Source organism: Leptonychotes weddellii, chromosome 1 (genome assembly GCF_054177405.1).
Source record: "Leptonychotes weddellii isolate Sample4059 chromosome 1, ASM5417740v2, whole genome shotgun sequence".
Taxonomy (NCBI): domain Eukaryota; kingdom Metazoa; phylum Chordata; class Mammalia; order Carnivora; family Phocidae; genus Leptonychotes; species Leptonychotes weddellii.
In genome coordinates this window covers 156,004,000-156,030,860 of record NC_138369.1, presented here as the reverse complement: position 1 = coordinate 156,030,860, position 26,861 = coordinate 156,004,000, and the positions used below count along the sequence as shown (strand labels likewise).

Genomic DNA, 26,861 nt, shown 5'->3' with positions numbered 1-26,861 from the left:
TTTTATATCAGCTACTCTTTTTAAAAAAATCACTTTAAGTACTCTATTTCTAATGATGGAATTAGTAAGAAGACATTAATTTTGTCTAGTATGTGCTGTAATTTATTATTTATATATGCCTTCCATTGTGCAGTAGCCCTGCTATTTTCTACCCAAATATAATAATGACAAATACATTTTAAACTTGTCTACTTTTATTTGGAAGCATAATTTCAACATTAAGTCTTAGCTGAAAACAGGTCTCTCATTGTGCAGAAACTTGGACTCTAACACACTTCCTGTGCAGCACTATTAAACATCCTCGATCTGTAGCAGTTCAAGGTTTTACTACTTAACTATTTCCTGACACCATGACTACTTAAACTAAAGGGTTTATCTGCTTCTGTTTTTGTATTTTATATGTCATTGAAGTCAGGTCACATTTACCTGAATTTACCTTATTTTTTAACCCTTGCTAAGAGAAACTGATAAAAATATTTAATTGGGTGTGGGGGACCTGGCCTGATTATAATAAAAAAAATTCTTAAATTCTTTTTCTAATTCTCTTCAAAACTCTTTGTTTGCCAAGCATATCTTTGAAAACATTTGAACCAGAATTTTTGGAGAACAATATGATAAACCAACCAATTAACTGGGTACCAAAAACAACCTTTACTTGAAATATTATACTTCTCAATTTTGCATAAATGTCATTACATGGTATATTCTTTGCTAGGGCTTCCATAACAAAGTACCACAGACTGGGTGGCATAAACAACAGAAATGTATTTTTTTTTACTGGCCAGAAGTCCAAGATCAAGGCGTTGGCAAGGTTGGTTCCTTCAAGGGTGATGAGGGAAGGATCTGTACCAGGCCTCTCTTCTTGGCTTATAGAGAGCTGTCTTCTTGCTCTGTCTTCCCAAAGACTTTCCTCTGTATGTGTCTGTGTCCAAATTTCCTTTTCTTATGAGGACCCCAAGTCACATTGTTTTAGGGCCTGCCCTAATGATCTCAAGGTTATCATCCCTTTATAGAACCTACCTCCAAATATGTTTCCATCCTGAGGAACTTAGGTATTAGAACTTCAACACTATGGATTTGGTGGTGGTGGGACACAATTTAGCCCATAACACATGGTTAAGTGCTTACCCATTTCCTGTTGTTCGTTTTATTGAAACAATTAAAATATACTCTTCTTCCTTCATTCGTTGAGCAAATATTTATTAGATGAATCCTGCTAGATATTAGTGTGTCAAATAAATAAATAAAATCTTTAAAAAAAAAAAGAGAGAGAGAGTGCTTGAGTTCAAATCTTCTGTCACTTCCTAGAGTGTGTTGACAAGATTTTGTGTAGTCTTTTGGAAGTTTAGTGTCTTCACCAATGGGAAGAAGATATTAATAATCCTTTATCCTTTAGTTATGAGGATTATATTAGACTATACATATCAAGAACTCAGAAAAACGTCTGCTTCATAAAAATCATTCAGTGCATGATTATGTTAGGGACTAGCTTAGTGAAAGAACACCACAATCCAAGAGGAGAATCCTAGGCATTTATTCTAGAAACCACATTACAGTGTTCATTAACTTACATTTGACACCCAGAGTACTATTAGAAGATTGCTGATATTAAAAATATTGTACTCTGGGCCCTCTTGGATCCAGATTTATAGGGATAAGAGTTAATCATCTTCAAAATAACAAGGCTAATATTTTAAAGCAGTGAGCTATGATAATGGATAGGGTAAAATACACTATGTATAAAACCAACACTATATATATAATATATATATATTATAAAATAGTATATATCCCATATATATTATATATGTTAAATCAAGCAAAAAACATAAATACTAAATTATTTATAACAACCTAGATGGTTGTGGGATTTAAGAATTAGTTCTCCAATAACTAGAGTATAAAATTGACTAGGCCATCTTACCAGAACATTTTCTTTCAAATATACTTATAAAAATCTGTAAACTCTAGAGTTAATATTAGTTTTCCTCAGTATAGTACCATAATCCTAATCCAGAATTGACTTGGGTTCTATATTTTGAAGAGGATCATAATGCAAACAAACTGGTACATGTTACCATTTTAAGTGCCAAATAGCTCTGGATGCTGAAGGCTTCTGGAAGCATGTAGTATTAGGAAAATAACATTGGGAACCATCCTGCTGCTAATCCAGCATAGACAACTGTTTTAAAGCATACCAGCTTTAGCCTCATTTGATCAAGAGATCAGAACTGGTCATCAGTTATAAAATTAGAAGTAGACTTTAGAAAAGTACTTTTAAATAAGCGTATTTTGGCACACCTATTATTTATACCTAAACTTTGGATTTATCTGTGGATATTCTCAGAAATATTTTGTAGAAAGTTGAGCAAAAATTAGTTTGTTAGTAAATAGAGGTATAATGGCATAAAATTATAGTTTATGTTAATATAATACTTGAAAATACAAAGTAATATATCCTGCTGAATACCTTCTCCTTATGCAAATAAATGGTCAAACTGTGAAAAAGGAAACAAGAGCTCTGTAACTTATGACTGATTTTTGGGTTCAGTTTTTCTTTTAAGTTCAAAATTGCTCTGAATGTAATTATTAACTATTTCCCCAAATGATAATGGCCTTGGCATTACTGTGAGAATAATTGTTCCAATTTATAAACCTATTTTGTACAACTTAATTTGTCATTAGAAAATTTTTCTCAATCATTTTTATTTAAATCAATTCATTTTTCTTTGAAAAATTTTAGTACTCCCAGTATGTTTACTTGCCATCTAAATATTAGGTAAATAATATTGGCCCATTTTTACATGCTCAAAATATTTAAATTTTCATTCATCCTTAAACTTTTATGAACATCCCGTGTATTACACTTATCTCTAATCCTGAGCATGTGGTTTTTTAACATTCCACTTTATTTCATTGCTTTTACTTCGAATCACATTCACTTTGGGCTGTGAAACACTATACACTATATATTGTAGAACACATATGATCATGTGGTAATTTTCATAGTGGAATATTTACCACATTTATTTTGTTTACAGTTGTCTTTAAGTCAGGATTGAAAGAGAGTTGTCTATTCTCAAATATTCTTTTGGAATGTAGCTTTTCTTTTAAAAAATACTCATATTTCAAAACATGTTAAAACATACTATAAAATAAAGCAACAGGTTTCATCTAAAAATATAGCAGTACCATGCCCCTGCATTTGTTTCAAACCCATTAATTTTTGCCTGTAACCAAGGGGGAATTTACAGTTGAAATTTCTATGGGTTACTAGTGGATCAGTGTTCTACCAAAACTGACATGAATATCAGTCCTGTCTGTCTTGCAGAGGTAGTATGGTATATTGACACTAATATAGGATAGAGCATAAGACCTGAATCTTGGTTGGTCTAGTTGGACCCTTATTAGCATTGTGACATTGGACATTTTTATTTCCAGATGTCAATTTCCTTACTCGTAAAGAAAGTCTCAAGGTCTCTTTATGGATTCAGTTTTTATTCTAGGCTCTGTATCTATGGAATCCACTAAATCTTTTCTGTTCAACTATAAAATGTTTTTTTTTTTAATTACAATTACTGCCTCAACTTCTCTTCTATACCCTCCTTAATTCCATAAAGTTTTGGAAAAACCTCTGCTACTTAAAAAACAAATAAAAACATTTTTATAAGTCACTGTTTACTAGTTTATTCTTCTCAGACCATATGCTTTTTACTCTATTCTTCTTATTAAACTAAAAAAATTCTTGAAATTCTCTCCTGTCTACTATCTCTGACTTGTTTTTTCCCTATTCCCATCCTACCTCTATAAATGCTCCCTTTCCAGCAGTACTTACTATACTTAACTTAAAAACCCTTTGTGATGTGGAGATGATTTCAATATAGAGGCTTTGAAAGAACAATTTTTATAAACGTTCCATTTCTTTCATCAGCTCATCTTTCTCTTCCTAACCTCTAAACATAAAGCATTTCAAATACTGTCTCTAAAATTCCTTTTTCTTCTTTTTTAATCATCGTAACCATTTCCAGAGCTTTAATTATGCAACTTCAAAATCTGAATTTCTACCCTTATACCCCTTTTTTTCCCTTGACTTCTAGATGACCTTTCTAGCTTTTGAAAAAGTCTTTGTGTTTCACGTTGACATAACAAACTTGGCTTATATTAAACAAAACTGTTCCTCTTCTTCCTATAATGTTTCCTACCTCTATTGCTGCCTCTCTCTGCTGATGACATTATTTTCAAGTCACCAACACAGATTAGTGGAAAATAGGAAAGGCTTTGTAATGGAAAAGTTCTGAGTTTGAGTCCAGACTCCACCATTTAACAGCTGTCCAATTTGGGGCAAGTGGTTGAATCTCTTACTAAGCTTTCCTTTGTCTTCTCTGTAGAATTAGTTGATAATGGCACCTGCTGCGTAGGGCTTTTGAAAGGATAAAATGATGCATTTCTGAGAAAGCCTGTTACTAGCCCGTTACTAGTAACATCCTCATAAAATGGTCAGTTTGATTATCAAATGTTAGCTTTAAAACCTGGGTCATTTTCAGGCTTTTAATTTTCTCAAGCCAAATATCCATCAATTACCAAGTCGTAGTCCTACTCCCAAAATATTACTTTCTTTCAAAAATTAACCCATTCATTTGCTCATTCAATGAATGATGATGTGGATCCCTGTCAGGTGCTGGGAATCAATAATGAGTAAAATAGCCAAACTCCCCTCACTCTCCCTTAACTAACTGCAATAACTCTTGAATTCATCTCCCTCCACTCCTCCTCCAATCCATCCTAAATACTCTTGTCAAAGTGATGTCCCTAAATCCGATCTTTGTTTGAATCTCTTAAATGATGAGAAAAACCTCATTTACATTCCAAACCATTCATAGGATCATCTCCCACTTCTCTAGTCTTCTACTATTCTCTGTAGAGCTGCCAGATTGAGGCTCTGCAATGTGAGTCATGTTGGTCCTCTGCTCACATCCCAAGATTGGACCTTAATTCCTCCAACTTCCCCACTCTGCCTCTGCTATACTCATTTTGTCGCTCTTCCTAGGACACACCACATACACCTCACTCCTTGTGGCTTTTTACTCCAAAAACACTCCTTAGGGCCTTCTACTTCTTTTTCTGTTGCTGTGAATTCTCTTTCCTGATGTGTCCATACTTCTTTACTCAGATATCTCCTCAGTGAAATCTTCCTCCACTGTGAGCCATCCTTTCAGGTCTTTATTTAAACATCTCCTCTCTGGTGAGGTCTTTCTGGGCCATTGGTTTTAAATCTCCCCCTCACCCCCCCCACAACTGTCTCCTTGCTTCCTTTATTGTTTCTTCTTAAAACATACTACTACATAAGAAAATATAAATTTTATTCTTTATCTCGTTTGGTTTTTATTTGTTTCTTAGCCTGTTTCTTCCACTAGAATGTAAGCTCCCTGAGGAGAGAAATTTCAGATCATTTTTGCTTGCTGCTCTAAATCCAGCACCTTATAGAATCCATAGTGTATAAGGGGTGTTTAGTAAGTAAATGCTGAATTAATCAAAGAAGTTTCATCTCTCACTTCAGCAGCTTCATGATAACCACTCAGTCGGTGTTTTTGTGTTTGTATTTTTCCATATTGCTTCCTGTGCCTGGAATGTGTTTGTTTGTTTTTTTCTCTTGCTCTATCATCACCTATTTTTATGAGTCAAAATTCCACTCATGTTTAAATTTCTTGCCTAAATGCCACCTCCTTGCTGCTGTTCTCTTTCTCTGGTTTCACACTGGTTGTTGCCATTCTTGGATGGATATATCACATTCTCCACCCTCCTCTAATGTCCCGCACCCAATCTATCATCAAGTCCTTTGGCTCTACTACCAAAATATTTCCAGAGTTTGATCTATCCTCCACCAGTAACATCCTGTCCTCTGTCACCTGAGCTATTTTAATAACCCCCTAATGATCTCATTTCTTAGAACTTTTCTCCTTACAGTTCATTTCCTACACAGCAGCCCTTAACCTTTTTAATACATGAGTCAGAACATGTCACTCTTCTGGCCAGACCCTTTACTGAATTCTCATTTTGTTTGAGGATAAAATCCAAAGTCCTTCACATGGTCAATGAGGACCTAAATGCTCTTATATTCAACTACTTCTCTGATCTAATATTTCACCACTTCATGCCTGGATCACTCCATTTCAGCCACAGTGGCTTCTGTGCTCTGTCTAGATTTTAACACCATCCTCAGTCTCATAGCCAATGGAGTTTGTACTCTCAGCCTGCGATGCTTTGTCAGCAGATACTCTCTTGGCCTGGTTTCTCACTTCATTCAAGTGGCTGCAAAAAATTAGACCTTATTCCCAGTTAACCCATCGAAAATATCATTTTAATCAACCCACTGTCTCCTCTTAACCTATTTTTATCTGTTTTTCTTTGTAATGAGCATCACCACTACACCTATTGTGTGTGTTCCTGTGTGTGTGTGCTTACTCTTCTGTTTTCTTGTTTTCTTTCAAGTAGAACATAAGCTTTATGAAAACACTGTGATTTCCTTCTTATTTTTTTCATGAAGAAGAGGAGGTCCCCGGGGCATAGAAGAGTATCTGGCCTACAGTGAATTTCTGTGGAATAAATGAATGACTTTTCAAGGGCAGGAAAGCATGACTTTTGCATCTTTATCATAATGGTAGTACCAGAAAACAATTTTGTCGTATGTAAGTGCTTGATATGTATTTGTTTTACTTACTTAGCAGGTATTTGTTTTACTTACTTAGCAGGTAGGAACTATATAAGCACTTATTAACTATTAATATCATCTATTAGGCAACTGAAAAATCCTATGTGAAACTATTATTATCTCCACGTAGGCAATTGACACAACACCCTGACCAGTATGGAGTAAAAGCATTATAATAATATATATTTTTATTTTATTAAATTATAGAATATGAATGGGGCACCTGGGTGGCTCAGCGGGTTAAGCATCTGACTCTTGGTTTCGGCTCAGGTCATGATCACAAGGTTGTGAGATCGGGGCCCATGTCGGGCTCTGTGTTCAGCGGGGTGTCTGCTTAAGATTCTCTCTGCCCCTCCCTCTTAAAAATAAATAAATAAGTAAATAAATCCTAAAAAATTATAGTATATGACTGTTAACATGTTATGCAGATAGATTATATTTAAAAAAAGAATAGTGAAAGGAATTGAAGGGCCATGTCTAATAAAATTACAGAACTATATATAGTACCTGGTAAAGTGTAGAATATTATTGGCAAAACTTTTACTCCATATAGAATAGCAAATTTATCATAGATAAAAGACAGCAGAATCATTTATAATAAAAATATGATGTAGTCCAATATTCAATTAATTTTTGTCATTATATTTATATTGAATTTCAAAACAGTAAAACAACTACACTTGTCACAATTGTGATGACCTTAAATAAATTTGAAGAAACACTAGACTAATTAAAAAAAAAAAAAAGGGAAACAAGGAAAGCTTGAATTTAAAAAATATTTGAATTATTTTATAAGGAAAATTATTTTATAAGGAAAAAAAATCTGTGTATTCCAATGACATTTTCTGTTAACTCTCAGCAAGAGAGAGAGAGAAGGCACAAGCGGGGAGGGGGTGGGGCAGAGGGAGAAGGAGAAGCAGTTTCCCGCTGAGCAAGGAGCCCCATGGGAGGTTAGATCCCAGGATCCTGAGATCATGACCTGAGCTGAAGACAGCTGCTTAACCGAATGAGCCACCCAAGCTCTCAACTTAGCTTTGGCAGAGTAATAAATAATATTTGTTTACTGCTTCCTGGGTGCTGCACATTATTACACCTATTTTAAATGGATAATCTGTTATTCACATCTCCAGAGTTTACTATTTTTTTTTCCATTTTACAGATGTGTAAATTAAATCATAATCTGTTGAATCTCCTATTAATTAGCAGAGCTAGGTTTCTAATCCAGGGTCCATTTGTCCAAAGAGTTTAGATCCTTAATCTGGGCTCCTTAGGATACTCAATGGAGAAAGGATTAAAAATGTTCCTGTGAAACAGGTTTGCCCCCACAGTGTAGAGAACTAAAGAAGTCTGGAGCTTTAAAATCATCACTGTAGATTTTGATGTAGTCAAAATCTAATGATGTAATGTGTGGTGATTAACATAACATAATAATTAAAAAAAGAAAAAAGAAATAATTGCTTTAAAGCACCTTACATTTCATGGAATTGCTCTCAAGAATTATACTTATTGTGTTAAAAATAAACTTAGTTATCTGAAGATCTATAAAACCTAGCATACGTTCCACAGTGACATGAGTTAATTTCATTTCCGTCACTGTGAGTGCTCCACAGGTATATTGTAAATTGCTATGAATTACTGTGGCTGTGACCCATTATCATAGCAGGAAATTACATGAATCTCACAACTGATATGAAATGTACTGCTGTCACTGCTATGCATTAATTTTTAGTAGTTGGCCATTTGTAATAATTCCGTAAATGTCCATCTTAGCACAGTTTTCAGTCTAGACAAGTTAAGCCAATGTGCATGGAATTTCCCCCCATTATTTCCAAGCAGTTATACTGAATTCTAAAATTACCTTTTTATTGGACAATTTCATATTGAACATTTTTCCAAGAATTGGAAACATGATAGTTTCAATTCCTACTCCCTAATATTCAAGAGAAATTTATTCCATAAAGAGTAAGTCATTTGGATACATATGAATAGGAACACAGAATGAGAAAACCTCTGATAAATATAAATGATTTTTCCAAATTTTATGGAACCGATAAATGGTTTATTAAATTATTTTTTAACCGCATTGATCTCTTTGCTGAGATGAGTTTTAGATAATGGTATACTTCATGGCTATAGTCCTAAGAATAACATATTTGCAGTTATGTCTCTTTTACATTATAAATAGAAATATTTCACCCTTAAAATCACAAGTCTATAGTGCAGATTACACTTTTCTTGTATTTGCTTTGATATTGACATTTATGCCCTTGCAGAAAAAATAAATTCAAATAACAGGTTTAATTGAAAACTTTTGACAATGGTGAATTTATATTAATTTCCCCATGATATATTTTATATTTTAGTACATCATATCTGTTGCAAGTCAGTTCCTCTGACTAGAAGTTCATTTTTTTGGTAGACCTTTAAGCATTTTGATTCATTTTTGAAAGTTGATCCTTTGTTGTCCCACCATCTCCCAGACTTTAAGATTCTTTTTCTTCATGTTCCAAAATTTTGCCACCATCTATTCTAAAAATCTTTATCATAACTTCACTGACACATAGTTCCTAGAAATTTACTTCCCACTTCTTTAAAAAAAAATTGCAAAAATGCTTATAAACATGGAATGGGTTTTATCTTTACTCAGTAGGGCCACTCTTTGAGACATAATTATAAAAAATAATGGTTTTGAAAATTCAATGCATTATGTACCCAAAAGCATACTCCTGTGCTTTGTTAGTTATATAAGTTTAATATTAGGCCCATTATGTGATATTTAATCTTAGTAAATTTAGTGAATTGGCTACTTGATTTTAGGCACAGGGCTAGATGTTTGAGAGGGGAAAATGAGCCAAACCAAAGACCATGTAGAGGAGAAAGAATAATGAATAAATAAATAAGTGACTGTGTCTTTTTTTAATAAGATTTTATTTATTTATTTGCGAGAGAGAATATGAGCACAAGCTGGGGGGAGGGGCTGAGGGAGAGGGAGAAACCGACTCTCCTCTGAGCAGGGAGCCTGACTCAGGGCTCGATCCCAGGACTCAGGGATTATGACCTGAACTGAAGGCAGACAATTAACCAACTGAGCCACCTGGGTGCCCCATAAGTGACTATGTCTTTATAAAATGAAAGATGATATAACAATGGCTATAACATAAGGACAATATATTCCTTAAGTACAGGTACCTTGTCTCCTATAAATTATCAATACAGAGCTTGGCACACAGTAGTCATTCAATACATATAAATTAAATATTTTTGAAAGGAGATATGTAGAATCTAATGAGAACACTGTTTCATAAGAGAAAATTTAAATGAAATGCATTTATTTATGTGCATGTTCCATGATATTTTTTCTGTCGATTCTTGCAGTATTTCAGTAGAAACAGGAATTTTTCTATTTTTTAGTCATCAGAAAGTTCTAATATAATGAGCTGTGTTACTCTCTGCACTTGTGGGTACATCCTGCATACATTCATAAGAAAAACTTATATCCTTTTATAATCTTTTGGGAAATGTTCAATATACATTCATTCAATAGAGGTCATCTTCTTAAGACCTCTCTTCTGGATCTTTGCAGTGGTCTTTCTATAGCCCTCTTCTTTTCTTTGGAGAATCAGCTCCCAGTCCAGAGCTAAACATGTACCTCTTTTCAGTGGTTTCTCACTGTAGCAAATGAAGACAAGGCATGCCCGGTGATATTTCCACATCGGCCCAGGCCTTTCTGTTCTAAGTAACTGCCTACAGACCACTGCTCAGTGTCCATACTGGAATCCAGTTCCTTAAACAGGTTCTGTTCCCACACATCATTCTGTTTGCTTACCTTCTATATATAATGTGGCCCCATATTTCAGCACATAGAGGTTCTATCTTTATTACCCATCCATTTCTTCTTCCTTAATGTTTTCCCACAATTTTCCTTAGAGTGGAAATCCTTCCTTTCCCCACAGCTCCTTGCAGTACCTTGAAGAGCAAGCATATCATCATTTGCCTTATGTGAGACACTTTTGCCTCTCTCTCCAGCATCAACTTCTGGATAGCAAAATCACATGTAACTTATCTTTTTACTATCCACGGTTTCTAACCTAAGCTTTACATAGAAATATTTAATAATTTAATAAAACTTTCTATCCTGAGCTTTACATAGAAATATTTAATAATTTAATAAAACTTCTATGAGAGAGGCATCTTAGAATATCACAAATCACCACAGAAAATCACAGTAGGAAAGTACCAAACTATAAAAAAAGTAATAGGTCTAAAACTTCTTGTCTTCATACCAGGAGAAATACGCTTGAAGGTAACACTCCCCATACACTGCTTACATCTTTTTGTAAAGCACACACTTTGCATTTACCACCAGATGTGAAATAGAAGAACACCATGATGAGATTTACTTTATTTGTAATAGAATCTTACAAATCTTTGTGGGAGGTAGAAGATGAGGTTATTCAGGTGAGCCTCATTAAGTCATGTCTGGGACTTGGCAAATCTAAAATCTTCAAACAGATGGGATGAAGGCTGAGCAAAAGGCCTTTCTACAGAGAAGGGAAAGTGGTATCTAGAAACTTTAGACAACGTTTCTGAGGAGATTCACAAGTCTTGGAAATTGGTACTGGAGTATACAGCCAAGTCAAGTAGATATCAGAGGTGAATAATCCAGTTGGCAAGGGACATATAACATTGGTTCTCAAACTTAAGTGTACATTAGAATTGCCTAGGCAATTTAAAAACAGTTAGTTTGGATAGACACCCACGAAGCAGTATTTTACAAAGCTCTCTGGCTAATGTTTAACTGGAAATAAGAACTACTGACATAGGGAAGTAGACAGACAATGTGGTCAGAAATATGGCACGTTCATCCACAGGTGCCAAGATGTGGCAGCCGCCTTGAGATCTCAGCACAGTACCACTGACTCCCAGCTGGAAGGAAAATGACTAAAATCAAATTGTAGAATGGTGGAGCAGTGGACACTCTGGTTCTTGTCTCAGTCCAGAGGTTTAAGGAACTGAGAATTACTGAGAATGAAGATGGAACCATTTGTGAGTGTGAGGTACTGGCTAAAGTAAAGACAGAGGATCCAAGGTAGACCCTGTAGGGGACCCAAGAACCACCTCCAACCCACCCCCCAAGCTTTCTGAAGGCACTGCCATTAAGAGCCTGCAGCTTATTACAACTGCAGAAAGTACCATGGTACATCCAATGTTCCTGAGAATTCTGCACAGGGCTCTTATATCATCCAGGTCCTAACTCTTCATTTCACTCTCTGAAATCTTTTGTTGGCTTTCCTTATTAGTAATCTCTGGCCAGGGGTACCTGGGTGGCTCAGTTGGTTAAGCATCTGCCTTTGGCTCAGGTCATGATCCCAGGGTCCTGGAATCGAACCCCACATTGGGCTCCCTGCTCAGTGGGGAGTCTGCTTCTCCCTCTCCCGCTCCCCCCCTCTTGTGCTCTCTCTCTCTCTGTCAAATAAATAAATGAAATCTTTAAAAAAGAAAATAATCTCTGGCCTTTCCCTCCTTTCCTGGTTTTTCAGCTCTTTTCAGTATACTTGACCCAGAGTGGGATGTTGTCCTCTCCATTTAAATAAGGCAATTCTAATTTGATGATAATCAACATTCTGCAGAATATTTAGGGGTTATAGGTAGTTGGGGGAGTGGATAGTAGTCATTTTATAAAGATTGCCAGCCATACCGCTGCAGGCATGCCCCTATTGGGCATTTCTATTCTTAGACTATAACCAAATACTGTTACCTGATGCCAGCTTTCCAACATCAAATCCCCATCTCTCTCTTCAATCCCTGGTTACAAATTTAATTCTCTGATTTGACCAAAAATCAACATCAACAGCAAGAAAATTAAAAAAAAATTGTATTCCTCATTTGTTTCAACTGTTTTATCTTACTCTACCTTTTTATATAATACTGTTAGAAATATATATCTCTGTGTGTATGTGTGCTCTTCAGACCAGAATGGGCTAAAAAACCGTTTATTAGTAAATGGAAATATAATGATTTTTGTAGATATAACTGTGCCTCACACTTGACAGTGACATTCTTACTGTAATAAGTGATTATGCATATCCACATTTAAAATGCTGGTGCATGGTAAATGTTCAAATATTTCTAGGATGAAAATTTCTGAATTTTGAAATGGTTATGTGTGTACAAAGGGGAATAAACATGGGAGTAAGAAACATGAGTGGAGAAAGAATAACATGAATCAACTTAATATCACATACAATTATTGAGTGCCAGATTAGTCATCGTTAGCATTTTGTAAAGTGCAGAATTATGTGTTTCTTATTAGCCATTGAAATGCAAATGTAATATTGTAAACATAAGAATATCAGTGATCATTTTCTTTTTATTGTCATCTGTAAATTTCTAAGAAATTGGCTTTAAATCTTATAAGGTAAATCATGAAAAGTGCTTTTTCTTACTTTTTAAGTATTTCCCAAACCATGTTAGCCTATGCACTAAACATATTGCAGGTTTTCCTCTCTTAAAAAAAATGTAAACATTTTCCTCCTTACTCCCTTTAAACAAGTTGCTAAAAAATGTATCCAAGAGAGTATTTAATATAATACTTAATTACTATAATTGAGATTTATCAGAATGATAGTTATTAGGTTAAATGCTGATTAATTATTAAAATATATGTGTTTTCCTCCCAAAATACATATTTCACTCAGTGACAAGGAACTGTTCTCTCTAGAAAAATATAAATTGTCTCTTGTATCCTACACTGTGTTTTGATAGTGGGGAGGTTCACCTTGTTTCTGCTTCTGGGAATAAGTTTCAGAATGATCTTTTTAGGGAGAGGAAGTCTGGATACATGATTTTCTTATGTTTGTAATAATTTGGAAAAAGAAAAAAAAAAGGAACTCAGTTCTGGCCTTTGTGGTCTAATAATAAAAGCTCAGAATAAGAATCTGGGAATTAGGCTTAATGTCAGAATTGTTGATTTTGGGGAATTTAACCTTTAGAAAAATTTTGAGTTCTTCCTAGTTCTGTATCCCCTTCTGCTGAAGACAGTGTTACTGCTGAATACCCCTTGCAGAGATTTTTTTTTTTTTAATTAGGAAAATGAAGGGAAATCTGCTTTCTTTGTACCACCTGATTCTATATGTCACCCATTTTCTTTTTCCACGTTTTCCTTGGGACACCCACTATGGCAATATAGTATTTCTAATAATTTATGAACATTACACATTAGTTCTTGGAAGAAAGGGTAAACATGGGCATTCTTTAAGTTTCTGAAGTGTAAGCATTATAGCCACAGCCTTAATTAGTGATTTCTGTTGTTGCTGCTTCTGTTGAGAATATGCTCATTTAGGGATTTTATTTCTACTGTCTTCAGTCCCCAGCAAGTGCTAGGGCTTGGGACTTGCTCTTTTTGCAAGTGGACTGAGATAGCAAAACACCATCACTTACAGGCAATTTGGTCGTCATTACAAATTAATGAAGTGATAATTATTGTTCCTTGCAACCTTTTATGTGCAAAGCAGGCTGGTGCTGTTCACATTATCTTCTTGCACATTATACCTCTGCATTCAAGGACTTGTGATAGCTTGCCAAATTAACATTGAGAAGAAAAATGTTAAACTACAGTGAGATCTCCCTAATTAAAATCATATTTTATATCAAATTATGAAAATCTCTATATGGTCATCACCTGTTTGATGTCTAGTAAAATACTGTTCATAGCAAGATATACTTACAACCAATTCATTAGTTGTACAAACTCATATCTATTCTGATAAATAAAAAAGACAAAAAAACCCCAAAAAAACCTTGACCTAAAAAATTTTAAGTCAGTTGATTTATTTTTAAATAATGATATTGGTGATCTAATTTTCTGTAAAATGTCATGTAAAGCATTTATTGTCTGGAGTTTTACTAGTCCTGTCATAGTTCTTTACAATGTTATTATAGAACCAATGTAATACTAGAAAAATTCCACGTAATACTGACTTTTTAACATCAGAGTTTTTTGAAGTTCCAACTCTGTTTACTCTTTATGTTTCTCTGATATTAAACATGTATATGAATTTTACTTCGACTGTGACTTTACTATTAAAGGCAACTCAGTGTGAAATCATCAGAACTGAGAATCTTATGCACACTTTTTTTCTTAAGAGCTCCCTGTATAATAAATTCATAGAGTGGATGTTTGAAAATGGTATATTAGTGGTTATTTAAAGTACAGGGTGGACATTTTCTTTTCTTATATTAAGATGTATTTTGTATATCATGTGTAGGGTTTTCTAAAACAGTCTAAATTTATTCCTTTGTTGGACTTTTGGTATGACAGTGAAGTCAAGCTAATTTTTCTTCCAGAAAATGGGTGCCTCTCTTATATTTTAGACCCTGAATGATCAAGGTTATTAACATCAGTAGTGCTTTTTACTATTTGCTTTTGTTTTGTTTTAGGTTGGTAGAAGAGCAAGGGAGAATAAGAAGTTTTTAAACTGTGTTTATCACATTGGTGGGGTCTACAAATTGGATTTGATAATTCAAACATCCTAATGTAAATAATTTATTTTTTTTCTAATGTGGTCCAGTGGCCAAATAAATGCTATATTTCTTCCTTGTGGTTACCATCAATTCAATAGATTAAATTTTATCTAATGTGACTGGAAGCTATGGATTAGAATTCCTATGTGTTTTTAATATACATAAATAGAAAAATGTTCATATATTTTAATGCCATCGATTTAGTTAAGTATTGAAAACTTGCCTTTCCTGATGAAAATAATTAACTCTCTTAATGGGGAAAAGAATTTGGAACGCATTTCTAATGGGTTTCACAAGGATTTTATTTATATATTTATTTACAAAATTAAAATATATTCTGGGGACGCTTGGGTGGCTCAGTTGGTTAAGCGGCTGCCTTCGGCCCGGATCATGATCCCAGGGTCCTAGGATCGAGTCCCACATTGGGCTCCTTGCTCAGCAGGGAGTCTGCTTCTCCCTCTGCTTGTGCTCTCTCTGTCAAATAAATAAAATCTTTAAAAAATAAAATAAAATATATTCTGTTATAAGAAGTTTATATTTGTTCTCCCTTGAATGATTTCTACATATATTATGAGAAAAAATAATAATTTTTATACATCTCTCTGATAATGTGTGCTGCATATTATGGAGGTTATGAAGAGGTCCAAACTGTAGCAAATGCATATGAAACAAAATTAAACTAATCTTAGCATGCATCATGAATTAAATTTATAAATGCATAAGGCATTTAATAAAGGTTGTATAGTACATATGGGAGGAGAGAGAAAAAAAAGAGAGGGAAACAAACTATTAAGAGACTCTTAAAGATAGAGAATATACTGAGGGTTAATGGAGGAGGGGGAGGAGGCATGGGATAGATGGGTGATGGGCATTAAGGAGGGCACTTGTGATAAGCACAGGGGGTTGTACATAAATGATGAATCACTGAATTCTACTCCTGAAACCAATGTTGCACGGTATGTTAACTAACTAGAATTTAAATAAAAAATTGGAAAAAAAGAAAAAATAATAAAGGTTATATAATAGAGAATTTCTTAAGAATGGCAGGGGTATGGATGGCTTCAAGGAGAAAAGAGTACAGTCAAGTTGGAGTTATACCATAAACAAAAGAAGATCTAACATGGCTTTTGACAACAGTAAAAAAGTTCACACTGACAAGGACATAGTATGTGAAACATGTAATTCACTAATCTCCATTCAAACTTTTAGAAAAAAAATGTATTTTGGAATTAGTTTTTGGAAGAATGTCAATACCAAACTAAAGAGTTTGAAGTTATTTGTATAGACAATGGGCAGCCATAGAAGTCTTTGAATTCAGGTATGACATGACAAAGGATGATAGATTTTCCTGGCAGCACAGGGCAAAATTTGGCATGGCAAAAAAAAGTGTAGACACAGGTATAATAGTTAGAAACAGATGGTATAATAGTTGCAGAATCATAAGTACCACAAACAACGTGATGCCAGTTTAAAAACCTATGCTAAGGATCACAGAAAGCAGTGCTTCACTGTCCTAAAAAGTCTTGAAACTTTTTAAGTGTTTTTGCATTGAAAAAAGTGTTAGGATAACTTTAACTGCTGTAATAATAAAAAAGGAAATAGCCACTTATTTCTTGCTTGTGTAAAATTCAGTGTGAGTAAAAGATATTAGGAATTGAAATGTTCACTACATTTACATCTTCTGTTTTCTGTGTATAGCTATTAGGTTTTTATTTTGTTGGCAGAGGGAGACATGTTTGTATTTTCACTTCAAATCTTCTTTTGTAGTTCATCATGTATTCCTTGAAATGACTGAGTATGTTAAAAAAGGTCATGTGTGGAGATATGTGGTAATGACATCATTTAGATTCTCCCTGTTTTGCCAGATACTGATTTTACTAAATTCTGGACCAAATTGGGGTAAGATGAATAAAAATTTATTTTAGGCAGCCGTATTTTTCATTCTCTTTTTAAATAACAAACAAAACACAATCAAAACCATCTGTACAACAAAACCATTTCATAGTGTTATTTGAGTTAACTGATTTGAGGTTTTGATGCTGGAATATTTGTCTAGGTATAATCAATTGCTAAGCAACTTTTTTTCCTGGATATCCCACAAACCACAATACAATTTGAATGCATTCATCAAAATTATAAATTACTTAGGGTCAATGAACTCAGAGAAACCTGCAAATAATAAACCTACATATAAGAATGTCATGGAGTTGCTCCATGTCATGATCTTTAATGAGTAACACTGAAGTTTCTCTTTAATAATTTTGTATATCCTGTGATTTAATTAGCACCCTCATTTTGTATTCATTATTATTCATTATGAGTCATTCATTAATTCTGCCTCTCATTTTTTTCTCCTTTGATTCTTCAGTGGGAAGAGATCAGTGGTGTTGATGAACATTACACACCCATCAGGACTTACCAGGTGTGCAATGTCATGGATCATAGTCAAAATAATTGGCTGAGGACAAACTGGGTCCCCAGGAACTCAGCTCAGAAGATCTATGTGGAGCTCAAGTTCACTCTACGGGATTGCAATAGCATTCCATTGGTTTTGGGAACTTGCAAGGAGACTTTCAACTTGTACTACATGGAGTCTGATGATGATCATGGGGTCAAATTTCGAGAACATCAGTTTACAAAGATTGACACCATTGCAGCTGATGAGAGTTTCACCCAAATGGATCTTGGGGACCGTATTCTGAAACTCAACACTGAGGTTAGAGAAGTAGGTCCTGTCAACAAAAAGGGATTTTATTTGGCGTTTCAAGATGTTGGTGCTTGTGTTGCCTTAGTTTCCGTACGAGTGTACTTCAAAAAGTGCCCATTTACAGTGAAGAATCTGGCTATGTTTCCAGACACAGTACCCATGGATTCCCAATCCCTGGTGGAGGTTCGAGGATCTTGTGTTAACAATTCTAAGGAGGAAGATCCTCCCAAGATGTACTGCAGTACAGAAGGCGAATGGCTTGTACCCATTGGCAAGTGCTCGTGCAATGCTGGCTATGAAGAAAGAGGTTTTACGTGCCAAGGTAAGAGTCTTCTCTGTTTTCCTTGGAGTGGTATTGCTCACCTGTGAGTGTATTATCATTGAGTGACTGACAGAAATGAACCCAGTCTGAGCTCACTGGGCAGCAAAACGTGCCTAAAACTGAACAGAGTGTTTATAGACCAAATTTATCTCACTTGATGTGTTGATCCACAGTTTGTTGTAGAAATATTAACAGTGTTTGTGTGGTGCTGGCCTGTACCCCACAAGAGGGGTTACATAGACTATTTTTAAGTTTTGTCTGCTTTTTAGTGACTCTGCTATTACAACTCTAGATCAACTGAAAAAAAAAATATGTCTATTTTATGTAGAGGGAAGAAACATCATTGGAACTCAGGTAATCTAATTCTAACAGAATTAGATACTGCATTGATTATGTGTTTTTCTATCTCACAGTGGTATGTTACTTAATTGATATAAAATATAGTCTTCGGTGATGTCTGTGCATCAAATACATGTTTACTTACAATGCATTAGTGCTTTAATAAAGATTATTTTATTTAAAAATCCAGGGTTGATACCTCAGTGTTTGAAGGATAGAGGGGTAATTTTTAAAAAAATTATTTTGCTGGGCGCCTGGGTGGCTCAGTCGTTAAGCGTCTGCCTTCGGCTCAGGTCATGATCCCAGGGTCCTGGGATCGAGTCCCACATCGGGCTCCCTGCTCGGCGGGAAGCCTGCTTCTCCCTCTCCCACTCTCCCTGCTTGTGTTCCTGCTCTCGCTGTCTCTCTCTCTGTCAGAGAAATAAATAAAATCTTTAAAAAAAAAAAATTATTTTGCTTCATGGTTTGGCCCTTTAGGCTGCCCGGGAGGATATCTGTACCACACCTTCGTTTGGAATGCATATTTGATCTTTAATATAGTAGCAACGACTCTGAACACTGTTACCAAGTTGATTTTTATTAAAACTGTCTTTGCATTTGAAATAAAATTAAAAATAATCTTTTTTAATATAAAATTTGATATATCAGATGAAAACTTCCACTTAATCCCCAAATTTGTTAATTTTGCACTAGGCAAGGTTGGTGTTTAAGAACACACTGAAATTGTTATTAAAATTTTAAATGTATAAATACGTAGGAGAATTTAACTACTTAGTCCTGGGAATCTAGTCTGTTTTAATACCTTTGTTTGCTGTTATACTCTGAAAAAGAAGTTGAATTTGGTATTTTCTTTGTAGCCATTCAGTGTATCTCAAACTATGCAGAAGAAACGAATATACTTTATATATAAATTAATCTTTCTACCAATGTGAATGGAATATAACATTTTGCTTTTGACTATAGACATAATCTATAGCAAAAAGCTTAATGAGAGCAAAAGTTACACTCTAGTCTCATACTTCCCCATGTTATTTAGATCCTTGGCAAGCACCATCAGAAATATCATTACTAAGTATGGTTTTGAAAGTTCTAAAATTGAAACAACATAGGCGATACTACTCCTTATATACGTGAGTGGAGAGAAATCTCAGTAGTCTTTATAATCCACTTTGAATCATATTTTGTCTCTATGGTATTCTTTGTGATATATGGTATTTGTGAAAATTATTTTATATATGTATATGTAAAAACATATATTTTAATCAGAGAGAGAGAGAGAATGCACAAGCAGGGGAAGTGGCAGGCAGAGAGAGAAGCAGGCTTCCCACTGAGCAAGGAGCCCAATGCAGGACTCGATCCCAGGACTTTAGGATCATGACCTGAGCTGAAGGCAGCAGCTTAACCGGCCAAGTTACCCAGATGTCCTGTGAAAATTATTTTAAATAAAATAATAAAGGCCTAACTCAGGAGGAATTTCAAAATTGTTCATTCTCTCTAATTTGGTCTCTATGGAACCATTCTCTGATATCCACACCAGGAGAGAAATAGATATGTCTCCTTCTCAGTAATATGTATCAGTTTATGAAGAACTATCTCATAAAATATGACATTGGGCAAGAAACTTAATCATTAGATGTTTGGATTTTAAATAATTTTCATATGTTTTAAAATCTTATTGAAAGTTATAAGAAATAGAAAAATAAGTATCCATGAGGTAAATAGAATCACATAAAAGTATTAGTAGAAATAAAGCATACAAACTTATGTTACATGCTGTCTTAAAGAAACTAGTAGAAGAATAAAAAAGAGTCACATGAAGTTGTAATTCAGAAAGGTCACAGTGAATCAGAATTGTTTTACTTTTAACCTCATTCTAATTTACTGAACTACTTTTTAAACTACTATGTTATTCAGTTGTATCCCAAGATTACTCCTAGAGATAAGGATTGATTGATTGATTGCTTTTGTGAGTGAGAGAGAGCAAGCACAAGGTGGGGGCAGGGACAGATGGAGAGGGAGAGAGGGAGAATCATAAGTAGGCTCCATGCTCACATGGAGCCCGCCATGGGGCTTGATCCCACAACCCCCACCGTGATCCGAGCCAAAAATCAAGAGTAGGACACTCAACAGACTCAACCGCCTAGGCGCCCTTACAGATAAGGATTTATGTGAAAGTTTTATATCCTCGAATCTTGTTTATTATGTTGAAGGATGTCAACAGCACATTTTTGATATAGTAATGCTGTATCATCACAGACTTTCTTAGCGTTTAAAAATACTAGTTTCAGAATGAGATACATGTATATGAATAGCAAATTATTTTAAGACAAAGATCTTGAAGATAAATCAATAAAAATAATTGTAGTAGAATTAGAGATGATCCATGAAATGGGATGTGATTGTAATTTAAAGGGGGGATGATTTTTTTAGTGATGTAATTTAAAGGTGTGACATTTTCTTATAGTTATATCTTGACATTTGCTGATGTTTCCAGGTGACTTTTGGCTTCATTTCTTTTCACAATCACAAAGACTTTGTGTATTCAGATTATTAGACAATGTGTCAGGGTATTCTACTTTCTTCTGATTTACATATTTAACAAATATTTGTTTAAATATATTATTTGGGGCATTCCTGTACTATGTCTTAAAAATCCAGTACTCAACCAATTAGTTCTGTATCTGGTTCTTGGCTGTAACTTCCTGTTTTTGTCAGTGATAGTGCTGGTGTTTCTTATGGTGGCTATGGTTTCCTTTTTTAGTTTTTAATTTTTCAGTTGGCTTTTTGGTAAGCTTATAGGCTGGTCTGAATAGCATACCATGACTCTCACAAGTCAACATTTTAGCAGCCGTGCTTCTGTTTAGGCACAGAGGGGAATGGTAATCCTCAGAAAAGAAGCAGATGAAAAGATAAACTTCATGTCTTCCGTGAGATCAGGTTTTTTTTTTTTTTTATTTTTTTCCAAAAAATATTGTGTCATCCTTTTTAAAAAAAGGATGGGGCAATACCTTGATATACCCACTAATTGGAACACACATATAGCTAGATTTTAAACATCTCAGGATAATTTTATAATACAATGATCAGCAACCATAGGCTTTCAGTTGCCTAACACATAAGAAATCAAGACGCGTTTACTTTATTCAAAAGAATATTTAATGAGTGCTTATTTCACTCTAAGCATTGTATCAGAACTCAAAGACTTTTTCTTTTAATGTTCATTACTTACTAGATGCCAGTGTGTTTATTTGCTAAGTCACATCTATGAGCTATCTTATTTATCCCCCCAAATAACCGACAGGTACATATTATTATTATCTACAGTTAAAAAATGAGAACAAAGCTTTCACAGGTTTAAATATCTTGCCTTAGTGTCTTTAATGAGTGAGTGTTGGATTGGAGATCTAAAACCAGGCAGTCTGATTCCAAAGGCTGCCATCTTAACCTCAATCCACACTGCTTCCCTATGATTTAGTCCAGTGGTGACAGAGACCAAGAAACCCCATGAAGATACAAATTCTACTGGAGTTAAGAGTACTGTACATTGAAGGAGGAGTAGGACCACAGTTGATTTTGGCATAAAGTAACCAAAAGTCTGTTAATGTAAGGTTTAATATAATTCAGTTTATCTTTCTGCTTCTAGAATTTTTAGAAAGAAGGGTTACTAGCCAAAATGTAATATTTTGAGAAGACTAAGCTTAGCCTGGTGATATCTAATAAAATCTGGATATATAATCGCCAAGCGTCTTAGATATACAAAAAGTCTACCAGATTTAATTCAGTAAGTGTTTTTGACCATCTATTAGTACAAAGTAATAATGCACTAGACACAGGGAAACATATCTATCTTACAGGAGCTCAGCATCTACTATGAAAGAGAGATACATAAATGAATACTTTTAATGCAAGACAGACTAATCAATCTTGCACCAGGGGTATAAGGGATTTGGGCAATGTAGGGGAAGGAGAGATTAATTTTGAGTATTTCAAATTCATAATGGAATTTGTTCATTAATGATGAAAAGCCTTTGCATTGAGAGATTTGGATCATCACTGTTGGGATTAGAAACTTATAGAGTAAGGAAAAGAGGCTAACTATCTTATGTAGCTTACTCATTCCAGAAGATAAAGTTTATAATTTGTTTATTGAACCATTATCTCAAAATCTCAAAATGTGGAGAAGTCCCATTAGAGTTTTATGTTCTGAGCTTTTTCCACAGGTAGGCTTTATTAAGAAGCTAAATTTCATAACCAGGTCATTTTCTGACTTTAGTAATGAAATATTCTGAACCATTTATTCCACTATAGATGGATAATTGGGACAGTTAAAGTTTGGTTAAGTAAATGCTGAAAATATGACAATATCCATTTGATAGGAAAAATATATTGATAAAGACATTTTATTGTCAAAAAACTCACCCATCAATTTCAGAACTATAATTAAAACCAAAGTTGTCTTTGTACAGGACCAGAATTCTAACCATAGCATTACACTTTTCTTGTCTATATTGCAAACTTTCACAACACTGCACTTTTCCTGAAATGAGAAAAAGTAGTGGAAAATATCTTTTGACCATTTATTCAATTATTCAACAATTATTGAGTCTGTAGTATGTATCAAATCCTGTGTTGCACACTAAAAAAAAAAAAAAACAAAAAAACAAAAAACAAAGATGAACATTATCCCTGCTAAATTAGTTTGGTTCATAGTTCAAAAATCTCTGTGTGTGTGTTGGGGGGTTAAATACTTTTGTCTTTACTCTTAAAGAAGCATAGATTTTTAACTGAATTTTAAAGCAGAGCTAAGTTAATGATAGTTTAAACTAAAAATAAGTTATTAGTGTTAATGAGGAAGGAGGTATTGGTGTGGGAGGGTATAAGTGATAAGAAATTAAAAATTTCTACAATAGATGCTTTATGTTGTTGGTCTTGCTTTACTCTGCTAAGGAAGAATGAACACAGGAAAGCCAAGAATAGAAAGCGGTGCACCTTTCTCCTTTAAGGATTGATTAGAGGGAGAAAATAAGAAAAGACTGAAAGAAACATTGGTAGCTAAAGAATACTTCAGGAATCGCATGCCATACAAACCTCAAATGCAGAAAAAGGGAGAGTGCTTATTATGATAAGTTTGGTAAAATAGAAATGCACATAAAAATAACTACACATGCTTCAACTGATAAAGAGTAATGTAACGACTAATAAGAAAAGTAAGAAATCATGCATGAGACTTGGTTTTCTGGTAGTTTCTGTAATATATAATTTTAAAATATGGCTTTAGTTTAAATAGGTTTTCTCTCAGTTTAATGATAGAGGAGGAAATCATGGTATCTCTTAATTTACTATGTGTGGCTTAAGTGTTTGGGCCATGTTTCTGGTCTCTGGGTGAGCTAGCTGGATGTGGTCAAATTGCAGGTTAAATTGTTTTTATAGAATGTTAATAAACCTCTTTTAAAACGATAACATGAAATATTAAAATTATAAACCTAAATCATCTGTTGTTTGCTTTCAATCATTAACAATCAAAATACACTTGATTTATTTCACTAGGGAAATCATTTGTATTTCTTACATCCCAGTATAATTCTTTTAACTTTTTAAGATTGGAGATGCGAAGAAATTTTACATTAATGCCAAGAAAACCTTGTGAAATTTATTATTATTTTTTAATCCTGGCCAATGAATTATGCTATCTGCTTTGATTTAGTTAGGAGAGAAAAAATGAGAATGCTAATGGATTTTTATATAGTCAATTAATTACATTTGAGGCAGATACCAGGAGGTTACTATAAATATTCCTGCTCCTACAAACTTTGTTTAGACTTAATGTACCAAATACCTTATTAATGTCACTGAAGAATCTGTTGCTCTGTGTTTTATCTCTGTGCATTCATTGTGGAATGCAAACTTTATTTCTTGTTTTTGTACATTAGCAGCTTAATAGAAAAGTGTGTTTGATGTGATGTATGAAGACAGCTAGACTTTTTGATGATTATTCATAATTATATTTGTTTCACCTAGGACTTAGGGTATGAGTTCTTATTCATTTCTTTGTCAGTTCAGAAACTCTTAAAGAAGCTGTCAAGGTTTCAATAACAAAATGATTTGGAGATTCTGCCTACTCTTGAGGAGGTAGACAAAATTGAAAATCTCATTCAGAATTTCTTGGCACCTACTACTGAGTCTATTTGCACCCTCTGGAACTTTAAGGAGTTCATATGTTTTAATGAATTCAGAAGCATTTTTTTTGGGGTGCGCTTGGGTGGCTTAGTCGGTTTAGCATCTGACTCTTGATCTCGGCTCAGATCTTGATCTGAGGGTCCTGAGTTTGAGCCCCACACTGGGCTCCATGCTGGGCGCTGGGCAGTAAGTTACTTGAGAGAAGGGGCCTCATTTTGTCCTTTTTTAGGAACATCATGCCTAGAACTAGCAGAGTATAATTAAGTTCTCAGATACTTACTGAATGAATACTTTCTGAATGAACTATTCCAACTAAGCATTCTTAGAATGTAAGTTCTAGAGAGAATTTGCTTTATGCTATTTATCTTTGAATCTACTAGTTCTTTCAGACACATAACGATGTCCATTTCATCTAAATTGAAATGAGCACATTTGACTGTTAGATCACATACAGTTGCAACAAGTTAAGACTAGATCCACCTAACTATTCTGTTACTAATTAATGAATTATTACTTTATCTCATCTATTCATTAATTAGTATCTGGTATCTGAGAGAATACCTTTCTCTTTTATGAATTTATGATGAATATTATTTTTCTGACTTGCAAAAAATCAATCGACTATCATACTTATAGCAAAACAAAGTTCTAATTATTTATATAGATGCTGAAATAATTTTTGTTTTACACAGCTAGTACTCATTGACTCATCCTTCAATTACTGCACTGAAATTACTCATCCTTTAATTACTGCACTGAAGTTTCTTACCTTGAATTATGAAAAAATTATTTGTTTTCCCAGAGTTTAAAATGATAACCCTCCAATCCCACTTTGCCTTTAGCAGTTGCACACCCATGACTTTTCAAACCAATGCATTTATTTTAATAAAAAATATACCACTGATAAGTAATAATGTACATACCCTTCAAGTAACCAGATACATTTTGACAGCTTTATAATAGCTATCAAACCCTTGATTTATACAAGTTTCTGTGTCTTCTCACCAATTTGTATAATAAGTTCTGGTACCATTAGCTCGATGCAGGAACCCTCCCCCCAAGTTTGCCCTCAAACTTAAGTTTGCATTTAATGTTTTATCTAGTGAAAGGCTCTTGTCACTGAAAAATATTTGAGTGCTTGGACTCAGGAGCCCCAGAAATGCTGCTTACCAAGTGTGTGGCTAAACAGTTTGAACCTCAGTTTCTTCATCCATAAAAGGGTATTTGAATATCATCACTATTGTTAGTCATCAGCGTCACTGGAATGTGTAATTTTCCTTGCTTTCTTGTTTCATCTGTGTTAAAGCAGATGTGATAAACACATCCATTCAACAGCCTCCCTCATACCTTAAACCTTAGGACTTAGGGATACCTTAAGGGGTAGAAAATGTCTTTAATGAATGTATTTATCTATGTATTCATTATTTATTCACTGGTTGTCCTCCTTCTTCCAAGTAGGATTTTCCTTTCCTGAGGAGACTTCATTTTTATTTTCATTAAGCTTCTAGTCTATTCAATCATGGGTGATATTTCCTCCACTCTCTTCTTGTTAACTTCTATTTTTCTTCTTCTGAACATCAGTCACTCTTGATTTTTCCCATCTGGTATTTGACTCAGTCTCTTATTCCTTCTAGAATTTTTTTTCCCCTGCTGATTATTCAAAAGCAGCCTTAAATTTAGAGATGGACATTTTTATTATTGTAGATCCAGAAAGGCTTTTAGGTTTTAACTTAGGTTTTAAGAAAATATAGTTTAGGAGCAAGCAAACAACAATAGCAAAATAAAATAAAAATTCTACATTTCAAAAATGTTAAACCCAGAAGTTTTCCACTGTTATGTCCTAACATTTCCTTGTATAAAAGACTAGCTTAGGTAATGGGGGAGGTTATAACAATAAATAATGTTCTTGCCTAGAAGGAATCATGTGAATCAAAAAAAAGTAATCAAGTAAGTAAAAATATTTGTCAAACCATTTTACTTGACTCTGTATAGAACTAACCATATCTATTTGATTTATTTTGGGTATTTATTATGTACATTTAAGAATCACCCAAATAGTAAAAAAATAGCAGTGAAGAAAACAG

General features: G+C 34.2%; 1 protein-coding gene across 1 annotated transcript in view; it reads left to right on the top strand.

Annotated features, from left to right (window-relative positions):
* Positions 1–26,861, top strand: part of EPHA3 (EPH receptor A3) — a 339,267-nt gene that overhangs the window by 71,597 nt on the left and 240,809 nt on the right. Inside the window, exon 3 of the mRNA XM_081817250.1 lies at positions 17,601–18,261. Coding sequence (XP_081673376.1) covers positions 17,601–18,261 — 661 coding nt within the window. The remainder of the gene's footprint in view (positions 1–17,600; positions 18,262–26,861) is intronic.